The 14,276-nt window shown below is 46.9% G+C and overlaps 1 protein-coding gene across 1 annotated transcript in view; it reads left to right on the forward strand.

The window, feature by feature from the left end:
- The window catches only part of LRP2 (LDL receptor related protein 2), a 449,269-nt gene that overhangs the window by 307,558 nt on the left and 127,435 nt on the right, over positions 1-14,276 (forward strand). Inside the window, exon 54 of the mRNA XM_063932587.1 lies at positions 1,258-1,428. Within this exon, the coding sequence (XP_063788657.1) occupies positions 1,258-1,428 (171 nt within the window). The remainder of the gene's footprint in view (positions 1-1,257; positions 1,429-14,276) is intronic.

The raw sequence follows: 14,276 nt of genomic DNA on the forward strand, positions 1-14,276 counted from the left end.
TCGTTTTGCATTAGAGTGCCTAGATGGACTGCCAGGTACTTGTCTACACTTACTGGAACTCTCAGAACACACCTCCTTCTTATAACCATACCAGTCATTAAAGTAAACCTTTACATTTTTAGTTCTAAAATACTACTCGGATTAGCCTCATTTGCATTTGTTTTTTTTTAAAGGGACAATCATGTACCAGGCTAAACATTGCTTTGTATATGATTGCCCCTTTAAAAAAATATCCAAGTTTGGCCGCATCCCGCACAGCCGCTGAACTCGGACTTCATTACATCCCGCCCTTTGTCTCATAGAAATAATATAAAAAATTATGGGTTCCGGAAGATAGATCGACAGTCAGTAGGTTGACACCATACGGTCGATATGCATTAGGTCAATAGGTACAAAAAGTGACAGTGCTAAAGTACGACGGGTTCAAAAGGTCAACATGACAGTGTTTGACACACATATGGTTGAAACAAAAAAAAACAAAAACTTTTTCATCATTTGCCATCTACGTGGACTACGATTGGGAATAGTAACCTAGCAGAGCGAGGCACCTTACCCGAAGCATGGTGAGCGAGGGTACACATCTTCACTAATTTGGCTAAGATGTGGTTAAAGATACAAAATGACACCAACAAAAAGTTTCAACATTTGTGTGTCAACCATTTCCATGTCAACATTTTGTAATTGTCGGCCTTTTGTACAGTCTACCTTTTCCATGTCAACCTTTTGACTCTGTCAACCTAATGCATGTAGACCAAGAAAAGGGGTGTCAGTGGTCAGAACACGTTAGATTGCAGGTGGTATTACAGGAAGGGGCCTAGCATCAATTTATTTATGCTGCTATTGTGCATCAGTAATAAGCAGTGGCTATGCCTATGAGAAGACATGCATGACTCTAAGGGGTCTATTTACTAAGCTTTAGATGGAGATAAAGTGGATGGAGATAAAGTACCAGCCAATCAGTGTCTAACTGCCATGTCATAGGCTGGGTTTGATAATAACAGTTAGCAGCTGATTGGCTGGTACTTTATCTCCGTCCACTTTATCTCCATCTGCAGCTTTGTAAATAGACCCCTAAGAGCAGATTAGGTAAAGGAAATGGTATTTGGTGAGCAGTAACTGTAACGTATGGAAAAAGTATAGACTATAAACTTTCGATTATAATGTGATTCTCAACTGCTTTCAGGTTACCTGGAAATGATTGATCTGTTTAACATTAAGTATGTAATGATGAACCTGACTCTTATTTTCCTACAACAGACATGTTTACTGGACAGACTGGGGAGACAAGCCATATATTGCTAGAGCTGGCATGGATGGCAAGAACAAAACTGTTATCATCTCCACTAAGATAGAATGGCCTAATGGACTCACTATAGATTACAGCAGTGACAAGCTCTACTGGGCCGACGCCCACTTGAACTACATTGAGTACGTACTTAGAGAAGAATAAAGCAACTCGGTAACTGTTCATACAACATGTGCATGGTCCCACTAACACTGACACGGACATTAAGCAGTCTGCCATATATCACTGTCTGAGATAATAGTGACAGGTCTTGGTGTGGGATTTTATAATACTAAATGACACCCTAGCATCCTAAACCAGACAAAGTGCAATTACCATGTAGCAGTCGGCGTATAGTACCTGTAGCAGTCGGTGTATAGTACCTGTAACAGTCAGTGTATAGTACCTGTAGCAGTCGGTGTATAGTACAAACATTTATTGCTGTAAATGTGCTCTGTTGCACATCTGATAACTAAATTAACATTTGTATTTAGCAACGTACACCACACTTTACATTAAACGCGCTATAACTAATTTGGCACAATTATACCAATCATCAGAAAATACATTGTTTTTGTTTATGTACTAACATAATATTAGAATTCATTATGATTTAGCAAAAATGACAAGCAAGCAATATAAGCAAAGATGGAAAGAAAATAAGCAGATGCAGGTTTTCCTCAACCCTATCTAGATCAGGGGAAGGCAATGTGTAGCGCTTCAGCTGCTGTAGAACTATACATCCCAACATGCCCTGCTGCAGTTGTAACATGGCCTAACAGCAAATCTGTGGCAGATCATGGGTGTTTAGTCTCACAGCAGCTGGAATGCTGTATTTTGCGTACAACTGCTCTAGTTATTGGTCACCAATGATGCTTCCATGGGTGCAACACATTAGTTCAACTCATGGATCATCTATTTGTTCTGACTGTTTACACTCTCCAATTATTGTTCTGTTAGCTAGTAGAAAATTTGGCTGTGGACACTGTGCCTTTTTGTGTTAAAATCGATGGTGGTACTCAGGGGTGTAGCCAGAATGTTGTGGGCTCCATAGCAACATTTTGAACGGGCCCTGTCCCAATGCTTCTAGAGAGAGACCTCTCTGCAGCAGTTGTTCATTGTATGCCCTGTAATAGTGCCCTAGTTTATTTACTGAGCTATAGTAGTGCCTTAATTAATGTTTTCCCCCATAGTATTGCCCCTGTTTATTTTATAAACCATAGTATGTCACATTGTAGGGCTGCCAGTACACATTATGCAATACAGTACCTCTAATTCACATTACTATATACAGTGTCTCCAGTTCATATTATGCCACATTAAAGTGCCCCCAGTTCATATTATGCCACACTATAGTGCCTCCACTTCATATTGTGCCACATTACAGTACCCCAGTTCATATTACTATATGTAACATTCTAATGCACTCCAGTTCTTTTTATACCACAGTACAATGAGCAGGTTCAGGGGTGTAACTAGATCGCACTTGCCTACTTTTTGAAAAAGCTTTTCTCTATCATCCATCAGGGATATTGGGGAGACTTAGGCCCTCATTCCGAGTCGTTCGCTCGGTATTTTTCATCGCATCGCAGAGAAAATCCGCTTAGTACGCATGCGCAAAGTTCGCACTGCGACTGCGCCAAGTAACTTTACTATGAAGAAAGTATTTTTACTCACGGCTTTTTCTTCGCTCCGGCGATCGTAATGTGATTGACAGGAAATGGGTGTTACTGGGCGGAAACACGGCGTTTCAGGGGCGTGTGGCTGAAAACGCTACCGTTTCCGGAAAAAACGCAGGAGTGGCCGGAGAAACGGTGGGAGTGCCTGGGCGAACGCTGGGTGTGTTTGTGACGTCAACCAGGAACGACAAGCACTGAACTGATCGCACAGGCAGAGTAAGTCTGGAGCTACTCTGAAACTGCTAAGTAGTTAGTAATCGCAATATTGCGAATACATCGGTCGCAATTTTAAGAAGCTAAGATTCACTCCCAGTAGGCGGCGGCTTAGCGTGTGTAACTCTGCTTAATTCGCCTTGCGACCGATCAACTCGGAATGAGGGCCTTAGTACGATGGGGTATAAGCCGGTGCAATTTAAATTTCTTCACTGGGTGTGCTGACTCCTCCCCTCTATGCAGTTTAGAAAAAAGTGCCCCCAGGAGAGGATGCACACTCTGCAGCTCCAGAGAGTTTTCTTCAGTTTATTTTAAATCTTGTTATTTTTGGTATGCTGTTTGGGCAAAAGCGTACCTGCACCATGGGAGTTGGGGGGGCAGTCACCGGCCTTGCGAGGTGGCAGAGCTGCTTTCCCGCTGCAGGACCACCGTCCTGAGAGGTTGTTTGTTCAGCGGGGCACTGCGCCTTAGCAATCGCAGCACGCCGCACACCCCTAACACTAGCCTGAAGGTGACTACAGTGATGAGTACAAACCGGAGGCCCCGCAGCAGCAGCAGGCTCACATAGCTCCTCCTGACACTCAAGACACGCTGGAAAACTGGAACAGGGTGTAGCAAAGGGGGAGAGCCACTATTGTACACAATCTGTGTCCTGTGCAGGACAGAAATCATAGGTTTTCACTGTGATAAAATAAGCTGACAGCCTCACTGGGGCTGTGTAGCTGGGGTGTTCTGGTCTCCTCTCTCTCTATATCTCCCTCTCACATACAGTAAGGGCAGACTTGATAAGTATTACTGTATGTGTGTATGTGTATGTCCTTGTGATTTACTGTGAACATGGGTAAACACAAACTATGCAGTGTATCTCACACCAGATTCTCTCCCTTATCATCTGATTCTATTTCATGTGAACAATGCAGCCAATCTTCACAACTCAGTGAGGGGGCTGGGGAAGAGGGTCAAGAGCCTTCCCGGCTAGGTGCCTTTAAAAATATGATGTCTGATATGTCATCACAACTTACTGCTAATGTTCAAAAAACTCAGCTACTACAACAGGCTGTTGCAGACTTAGCTGCCAGGGCAGATGCTACACAGCCCCCCGTCTCTCACTCAGGACTACAAAAGCGTGGTTTACCTGCTCTACTCTCTGATTCAGATGAGGATGTACAGATGGAGCCCTCCTCGTCTATCCCTTTAATAGGATTAATTGAGCCAGGGCAGTCGTATTTAATCCCCTGCTGTAATGGCTTAATCCCCTGCTGTATTGTTCTCTCTGTATTGTATTGCAGGTGAGAACAATAGATGAAAGGCTTATGCTAATAAACCTTGGTGCACCTAGGCGTAGCAGAGCAGCCTAGATGAGCGAGGCTCCATCTGTACTGGAGGATGGGGAGGACTTGGATCCCATTATTGGGGATTCCACTTCTGCTCAGGGTGTTGAACCCCTCATTCTGGCTATACGGGACATGTTAAAGCTCCCTCTAGAGGACGCTATGTCACAGCAGTCATTTTTCTGCAGAGTTAGATGACCTGTTAACGTTAGCCTGGAAATATCCAGACAAAAAATACCAAGTGTCAAAAAGATGTTTGCACACTTTCCCATTTGCTCCTGAAGGTAGGAAATTCTTGGAAGAACCCCCGGGGGTTGACGTATCAGTCTCTCGATTGTCAAAAAAGGTGGTGCTGCCTGCCCCAGGCTCCTTTACCATAAAGGAACCTGGGGACAGAAAAATAGAAACTACACTAAAGTCTATCTACACAGCGGGGTTGCTAGATGACCCATGCCATTCACACGTGGGTTTCTCAAATTCAGGAGGGCCTCTCCGGGGATATGCCTCTGGTCACTACGGTGACTCTCCTGAAGCACATTCAGGACACTGCACACGTCCTGTGTGACTTGCTCAAGGAGATGGGCAATATTAATGCTAGGACCTCTGCCATGGCAGTGTCGGCGTGCAGGGCCTTGTGTTTGCGTCAATGAATAGCGGATGCAGAGTCCAAGCGCAGTGTGGAATCTCTCCCCTTTTCTGGGAAATGGCTCTTTGGGGTTGAGTTGGATACGTGGATTTCTAAAGTTACTGCGGGGAAATACACGTTTCTCCCCTCTGGGGTCCCGCCAGCTAGGCGTTCCTACCCGGGGTCGTCTGTTCAGTCCTTTCGGTCTAACAGATTTCGATCTAGGGCCAGAGGTGCCTCCAATGCGGCTAGAGGCACCAGAGGTAAGACAAGATGACCTGCGAACACCGGTTCTGCTTCCACAAAGCCCTCAGCATGACGGTGCCCACCCACCCCAAGGGGATCTCGAGGTGGGAGCTCGACTGCGTCACTTCAGCCGCATCTGGTAAATCTCCTGCCAGGATACCTGGGTAAGGGACCTCATATCTCAGGGCTACAAGCTGGAGTTCGATGGTGCTCCTCCCCAAACGATTTTTCAAATCAAGCTTGCCAGCTTTGGAGGATACGCAAGTTACATTGCAACAGGCCATCCAAAAGTTGGTCCAGTCCCACTTCATTGTTCCAGTACCAATACAACAATGGGGCAAGGGTTATTACTCCAACCTGTTTGTGGTACCGAAGCCGGATGATTTGGTAAGGCCCATTTTGAATCTAAAGTCCTTGAATCCTTATCTCAGGGTTTTCAAGCTTATCATGTAATCCTTAAGAGCAGCGATTGTGGGCCTGGAAGAACAGGAATTCATGGTTTCCCTGGATATCAAGGACACCTAAGTTCATGTTCCAATTTGGCCACTTCATCAGGCTTATCTGAGGTTTGCCCTACTGGACAATCACTATCAGTTCCAGGCACTACCCTTCGGCCTGTCCACAGCTCTGAGGGTATTCACAAAGGTAATGGCGGAGATGATGTTACAGCTACGGGTCCAGGGGGTCAATGTTGTCCCTTACCTGCATGATCTCCTGATAAAGACAAGATCCAGCGAGCTATTATTGCTCCATATCGACCGCACTATCCAACTTCTGTCACACCATGGGTTGATTCTCAATTTACAGAAGTACCACCTGGAGCCAACTCAGCGGCTCCTGTTCCTGGGGATGTTACTGGATACTGTGGCACAGAAGGTGTTCCTCCCAGAGGACAAGGCGAGAACACTTCAGGAGATGGTCCGCATGGTACTCCTACCTGCTCAAGTATCTATCCATCTTTGCATAAGATTGTTGGGGAAGATGGTTGCCTCATACGAGGCGATCCAATTATATCTCCTGAGCAAGTGGTCTGGATCACATCTATAGATGCACCGGATGATATGTCTATCACCTCAGGCCAGGATTTACCTCCTGTAGTGGCTGCAGTCCTCAAATCTCCTGGAAGGCCGGAGTTTCGGGATTCAGGATTGGATCCTCCTCACGACGGATGCGAGTCTGAGAGGATGTGGAGCTGTCACCCAAGGGGCTCAGTTCCTGGGCAGGTGGTCAGCCCACGAAGCCCTCCTTCCGATCAACATTCTAGAACTTCGGGCGATATACAATGCTCTGCTTCAGGCCTCTCCTCTACTCAAGGATCACGCGATCCAAGTACAGTCGTACAACGCCACAGCAGTGGCATACATCAATCAGCAAGGAGGGACAAAAAGCAGAGCCTGCATGCGAGAGGTGTCAAGGATACTCCTCTGGGTGGAAAGAAATGCAAGAGCAGTGTCAGCAATCTTCATTCCGGGAGTGGACAACTGGGAAGCAGACTTCCTGAGTCATCACGATCTCCGACCGAGGGAGTTGGGGCTCCACCATCAGGTGTTTCAGCAGATCATCGACCGGTGGGGCTGCCCACAAATAGACATGATGGCTTCTCGACTCAACAAGAAGCTTCACTGGTATTGTTCACGAACCAGGGACCCTTAGGCGAGGGCAGTGGATGCACTGACGTCGCCTTGGCCTTACTGGCTGGTCTACCTGTTTCCTCCGATTCCATTGCTCCCAAGGGTGCTCAAGTGAATCAGAAATCAAGGAGTCCAGGCAATTCTGATTCTGGCCCGGATTAGCCTCGGAATGCGTGGTACGCAGATCTTCTGGACATTGGCCTCTACCACTAAGAAGAGATTTTCTTCAACAAGGACCATTCGTCTACCCGGACTTACAGTGACTTTGTTTGACGGCATGGAGGTTGAGCGGAACATCATAGCTCACAAGGGCCTTTCCCAAAGAGTCATTGCTACCATGGTTCAGGCCAGGAAACCTGTGATTTTAAAACATTATCATCATATCTGTAGGAGATATGTCTCTTGGTGCGAGGAACGCTCGTATCTGCCTGCGGAGTTCCACTTGGGACGTTTCCTCCATTTCCTGCAAGATGGTGTGGATAAGGGCTTACGCCTGGGTTCCATTAAGGTCCAGATTTCAGCTCTCTCAATTTTCTTTCAGAAGAAATTGGCAGTGTTGCCAGAAGTTAAGATCTTCTTGCAAGGAGTACTTCACATTCGACCTCCTTTTGTGCCACCCACGGCACCCTGGGATTTGAATGTAGTGTTGGAATTTCTACAGTCCTCCTAGTTTGAACCTCTGATGATGGTAGAAGACCAGTGCCTCACTTGGAAGACGGTGTTGTTACTGGCCCTGGCTTCTGCTAGACGTGTCTCAGAATTGGAGGCCTTATCGTGTAAAAGTCCATACTTGGTCTTTTACGAGGACAGAGCGGAGCCCAGGACTAGGCTGCAGTCCTGCCAAAGGTTGTCTCTGCATTCCACTTGAATCAACCTATTGTGGCTCCGTCAAGTTCTGGCACTTCTGCTCCTCTGGAGGCATTGGATGCTGTGCAAGCCTTAAAGATCTATGTCAAGCGAACGGCTTGGATCAGAAAGACAGATTCCTTGCTCTATGATGCGCAGCAAAAGGGTTTTCCTGCTTCGAAGCAGTTCATGGCTCTTTGGCTTAGACTTACTATCCAACAGGCCTACAGTATGTGTCGGCAGCCTTACCTGTTTCTAAGTCTCTGAAGGCCTTCTCTACAAGATCGGTGGGCTCTTCCTGGGCGGCTGCCCGTGGAGTCTCGGCCTTGCAACTATGCCGAGCTGCTATCTGGTCGGGGAAGAACACCTTTGTGAAATTCTACAAGTTTAGTACCATGGCCAAGGAGGATACCGAGTTTGGGCAGGTGGTGCTGCAGAAGTCATTGCACATTCCTGCCCATTTTGGAAGCTTTGGGACGTCCCCATTGTACTAAGTCTATCCAATATCCCTTATGGATGCTAGAGAAAATAGGATTTTAATTACCTACCGGTAAATCCTTTTCTCGTAGTACATAAGGGATATTGGGCGCCCGCCTCAGTGCATTGACTGTTCTGCAGTTTCTCTTGTCTGGTTACCTGTTCAGCTGTTGCTGTTTGTTGTTTCCAGCCGTTGCTGGTTGTTATATGTACGTGGTGTGCTGATGTGTATATCTCACCACTTATTGTTGTTATGTTCCTTCTCTCAAGTATATCCTTTCTCCTTCGAGCACTGTTTTACCTATAACTGCCTGTGGGAGGGGGCATAGAGGGGAGGAGCCAGCACACCCAGCAAAGAAATTTAAAGTGCACCGGCTCCTTTGGACAACGTCTATACACCATCATACTAAGTCTCCCCAATATCCTTTGTGGACTACGAGAAAAAGATTTACCGTTAGGTAATTAAAATCCTATTTTCAGGGAGATTGTGAAAGTAACATCTATCAGCGTGGATGTGTACTGCTACATCTGAAAGGTGTGTCATAAACATGACTTACATCCAAATGTAAATGAGCCCAAAAGTTAGTAAGATCTACTTGTTGAAGAAAAGACACTGATATTTTTCAGGATTTGTTTGTGTAATGAGTTTTACAAGAGGTTCCATATACTGTAAGTGGCCACGACAAACCTTATTTAAAATGCATGTAGCCTTATAACCAATGCAGGGAAATGGCACGGATAAGCCCATTTATATGTATGTAGCTCTGATTTCTGCCCCCTACCCCTCAAGAATGTAACAGCTACATAACGGGGGCGAGGTGCAATCAGGGAGATTGCTGGTCTATTCAGGGAGTTTGGGAGATTGCTACTGTTTCAGGGAGTCTCCAGCAGAATGAGGGAGGGTAGGCCACCATGAACTATATATATTGTAGGACGAAAGGTAAAAGTTTGTAAGGGCCCCTATGTACCAGCAAATGGTAGAAAATGTATGCAACATATGTAACTTTGACAGGGAAGGTGGGCCCCTCTCAGCTCTGGGCCCCATAGTAGCTGTACTCCCTGTTCTTATGGTAGCTATGCCCTTGTATATAACACATGTAACTGTGACAGGGAAGGTGGGCCCCTCTCAGCTCTGGGCCCCATAGCAGCAGCATGCAGCAGCACTCCTTGCACTTATGGTAGCTTCGCCCTTGTTTGTGATACATGTAACTGTGACAGGGAAGGTAGGCCCCTCTCAGCTCTGGGCCCCATAGTAGCTGCACTCCCTGCACCTATGGTAGCTACACCCTTGTACTATATATAACACATGTAATTGTGACAGGGAAGGTGGCCCCTCTCAACTCTGGGCCCCATAGTAGCTGCACTCCCTGCACCTATGGTAGCTATGATCTTGTATATTACGTATGTAACTGTGACAGGGAAGGTGGCCCCTCTCAGCTCTGGGCCCCATAGCAGCTGCACTATCTGCACCTATGGTAGCTGCACCCTTGTACATAACACATGTAACTGTGAGCAGGGGCTGAGCCCTCTCAACTCTGGGCCCCATAGCAGCTGCACTCCCTGCACCTACAGTATGGTAGATACACCCTTGGCGGTACTAGTGATTATGACTGTAGTGGGCGATGCCAAATAATAATATTCCCAGCTAGCTTGTAATTAGTCACTGCAAACCAGTGTTGGAGTAACCACTTATTTCATGAACAGCAGCTTACAGTACAATCACATATATTGCAGTACTGCAGTATTACCTGTAAAGAATAAAACAGCTGAATAAACTTGTCTAGTACAGAGCATTTGTCATTATGTACAGTTATGTTATGTTATGTTATGTTATGTTATGTTATGTTATGTTATGTTAGAGGGCACTATTGTTTGAAGTTTCATCTGCTGAAATCTAAAATCTATTATAATTTAAAGCCCCAGTGATTTCATCTATATTATTCCCTTGCTCTTAATCTGGATCTGTTTTACACCTAATTTCTCTATCGTCCTAGTGGATGCTGGGGTTCCTGAAAGGACCATGGGGAATAGCGGCTCCGCAGGAGACAGGGCACAAAAAGTAAAGCTTTAGGATCAGGTGGTGTGCACTGGCTCCTCCCCCTATGACCCTCCTCCAAGCCTCAGTTAGATTTTTGTGCCCGGCCGAGAAGGGTGCAATCTAGGTGGCTCTCCTAAAGAGCTGCTTAGAAAAGTTTAGCTTAGGTTTTTTATTTTACAGTGAGTCCTGCTGGCAACAGGATCACTGCAACGAGGGACTTAGGGGAGAAGAAGTGAACTCACCTGCGTGCAGGATGGATTGGCTTCTTTGGCTACTGGACATTAGCTCCAGAGGGACGATCACAGGTACAGCCTGGATGGTCACCGGAGCCTCGCCGCCGGCCCCCTTGCAGATGCTGAAAAGAGAAGAAGGTCCAGAATCGGCGGCAGAAGACTCCTCAGTCTTCTTAAGGTAGCGCACAGCACTGCAGCTGTGCGCCATTGCTCTCAGCACACTTCACACGGCAGTCACTGAGGGTGCAGGGCGCTGGGAGGGGGGCGCCCTGGGAGGCAATGTAAACCTATTTTTTGGCAAAAAATACCTCACATATAGCCTCCGGGGGCTATATGGAGATATTTAACCCCTGCCAGAATCCGTTGAAGAGCGGGAGACGAGCCCGCCGAAAAAGGGGCGGGGCCTATCTCCTCAGCACACAGCGCCATTTTCCCTCACAGAAAGGCTGGAGGGAAGGCTCCCAGGCTCTCCCCTGCACTGCACTACAGAAACAGGGTTAAAACAGAGAGGGGGGGCACTAATTTGGCGTTAGAAATATATAAAAAGATGCTATAAGGGAAAACACTTATATAAGGTTGTCCCTATATAATTATAGCGTTTTTTGGTGTGTGCTGGCAAACTCTCCCTCTGTCTCTCCAAAGGGCTAGTGGGTCCTGTCCTCTATCAGAGCATTCCCTGTGTGTGTGCTGTGTGTCGGTACGTGTGTGTCGACATGTATGAGGACGATGTTGGTGAGGAGGCGGAGCAATTGCCTGTAATGGTGATGTCACTCTAGGGAGTCGACACCGGAATGGATGGCTTATTTAGGGAATTACGTGATAATGTCAACACGCTGCAAGGTCGGTTGACGACATGAGACGGCCGACAAACAATTAGTACCGGTCCAGACGTCTAAAAAACACCGTCAGGGTTTTTTTAAAACGCCCGTTTACCTTAGTCGGTCGACACAGACACAGACACGGACACTGAATCCAGTGTCGACGGTGAATAAACAAACGTATTCCTTATTAGGGCCACACGTTAAGGGCAATGAAGGAGGTGTTACATATTTCTGATACTACAAGTACCACAAAAGAGGGTATTATGTGGAATGTGAAAAAACTACCTGTAGTTTTTCCTGAATCAGATAAATTAAAAGAAGTTAGGGCGCGTTGGGAAACACCCCTTAGGGTGGATAAGGCGCTCACACGCTTATCAAAACAAGTGGCGGTACCGTCTATAGATAGGGCCGTCCTCAAGGAGCCAGCTGACAGGAGGCTGGAAAATATCATATAAAAGTATATACACACATACTGGTGTTATACTGCGACCAGCGATCGCCTCAGCCTGGATGTGCAGAGCTGGGGTGGCTTGGTCGGATTCCCTGACTAAAAATATTGATACCCTTGACAGGGACAGTATTTTATTGACTATAGAGCATTTAAAGGATGCATTTCTATATATGCGAGATGCACAGAGGGATATTTGCACTCTGGCATCAAGAGTAAGTGCGATGTCCATATCTGCCAGAAGATGTTTATGGACACGACAGTGGTCAGGTGATGCAGATTCCAAACGGCACAAAGGTGTATTGCCGTATAAAGGAAGAGGAGTTATTTGGGGTCGGTCCATTGGACCTGGTGGCCACGGCAACTGCTGGAAAATCCACCGTTTTTACCCTAAGTCACATCTCTGCAGAAAAAGACACCGTCTTTTCAGCCTCAGTCCTTTCGTCCCTATAAGAGTCATATTTGCCCAGGGACAGAGGAAAGGGAAGAAGACTGCAGCAGGCAGCCCATTCCCAGGAACAGAAGCCTTCCACCGCTTCTGCCAAGCTCTCAGCATGACGCTGGGACCGTACAGGACCCCTGGATCCTACAAGTAGTATCCCAGGGGTACAGATTGGAATGTCGAAACGTTTCCCCCTCGCAGGCTCCTGAAGTCTGCTTTACCAAGGTATCCCTCCGACAAGGAGGCAGTATGGGAAAAAATTCACAAGCTGTATTCCCAGCAGGTGATAATCAAATTACCCCTCCTACAACAAGGAAAGGGGTATTATTCCACACTATATTGTGGTACTGAAGCCAGAAGGCTAGGTGAGACCTATTCTAAATCTAAAAAAATTTGAACACTTACAAAGGTTCAAATCAAGATGGAGTCACTCAGAGCAGTGATAACGAACCAGGAAGAAGGGGACTATATAGTGTCCCGGGACATCAGGGATGCTTACCTCCATGTCCCAAATTTGCCCTTCTCACTAAGGGTACCTCAGGTTCGTGGTATAGAACTGTCAGTTTCAGACGCTGCCGTTTGGATTGTCCACGGCACCCCGGGTCTTTACCAAGGTAATGGCCGAAATGATGATTCTTCTTCGAAGAAAAGGCGTCTTAATTACCCCTTACTTGGACGATCTCCTGATAAGGGCAAAGTCCAGGGAACAGTTGGAGGTCGGAGTAGCACTATCTCGGATACTGCTACAACAGCATGGATGGATTCTAAATATTCCAAAATCGCAGCTGATCCTGACGACACGTCTGCTGTGCCTAGGGATGATTCTGGACACAGTCCAGAAAAAGGTGTTTCTCCCGGATGAGAAAGCCAGGGAGTTATCCGAGCTAGTCAAGAACCTCCTAAAACCAGGAAAAGTGTCAGTGCATCAATGCACAAGGGTCCTGGTAAAAATGGTGGCTTCCTACGAAGCAATTCCATTCGGCAGATTTCACGCAAGAACTTTTCAGTGGGATCTGCTGGACAAATGGTCCGGATCGCATCTTCAGATGCATCAGCGGATAACCCTATATCCAAGGACAAGGGTGTCTCTCCTGTGGTGGTTACAGAGTGCTCATCTTCTAGAGGGCCGCAGATTCGGCATTCAGGATTGGATGCTGGTGACCACGGAGGCCAGCCCGAGAGGCTGGGGAGCAGTCACACAAGGAAAAAATTTCCAGGGAGTGTGATCAAGTCTGGAGACTTTTCTCCACATAAATATACTGGAGCTAAGGGTAAATTTATAATGCTCTAAGCTTAGCAAGACCTCTGCTTCAAGGTCAGCCGGTATTGATCCAGTGGGAAAAACATCACGGCAGTCGCCCACGTAAACAGACAGGGCGGCACAAGAAGCAGGAGGGCAATGGCAAAAACTGCAAGGACTTTTCGCTGGGCGGAAAATCATGTGATAGCACTGTCAGCAGTATTTCATTCCGGGAGTGGAAACTGGGAAGCAGACTTCCTCAGCAGGCACGACCTCCACCCGGGAGAGTGGAAACTTCATCGGGAAGTTTTTCCACATGATGGTGAACCGTTGGGAAATACCAAAGGTGGACATGATGGCGTCCCATCTGAACAAAAAACGGGACAGGTATTGCGCCAGGTCAAGAGACCCTCAGGCAATAGCTGTGGACGTTCTGGTAACACCGTGGGTGTACCAGTCGGTGTATGTGTTCCCTCCTCTGCTTCTCATACCTAAGGTACTGAGAATTATAAGACGTAGAGGAGTAAGAACTATACTCATGGCTCCGGATTGGCCAAGAAGGACTTGGTACCCGGAACTTCAAGAGATGCTCACAGAGGACTTATGGCCTCTGCCGCTAAGAAGGGACTTGCTTCAGCAAGTACCATGTCTGTTCCAAGACTTACCGCAGCTGCGTTTGACGGCATGGCGGTGGAACGCCGGATCCTAAGGGAAAAAGGCA

Source organism: Pseudophryne corroboree, chromosome 7 (genome assembly GCF_028390025.1).
Source record: "Pseudophryne corroboree isolate aPseCor3 chromosome 7, aPseCor3.hap2, whole genome shotgun sequence".
In the NCBI taxonomy this organism is placed as follows: domain Eukaryota; kingdom Metazoa; phylum Chordata; class Amphibia; order Anura; family Myobatrachidae; genus Pseudophryne; species Pseudophryne corroboree.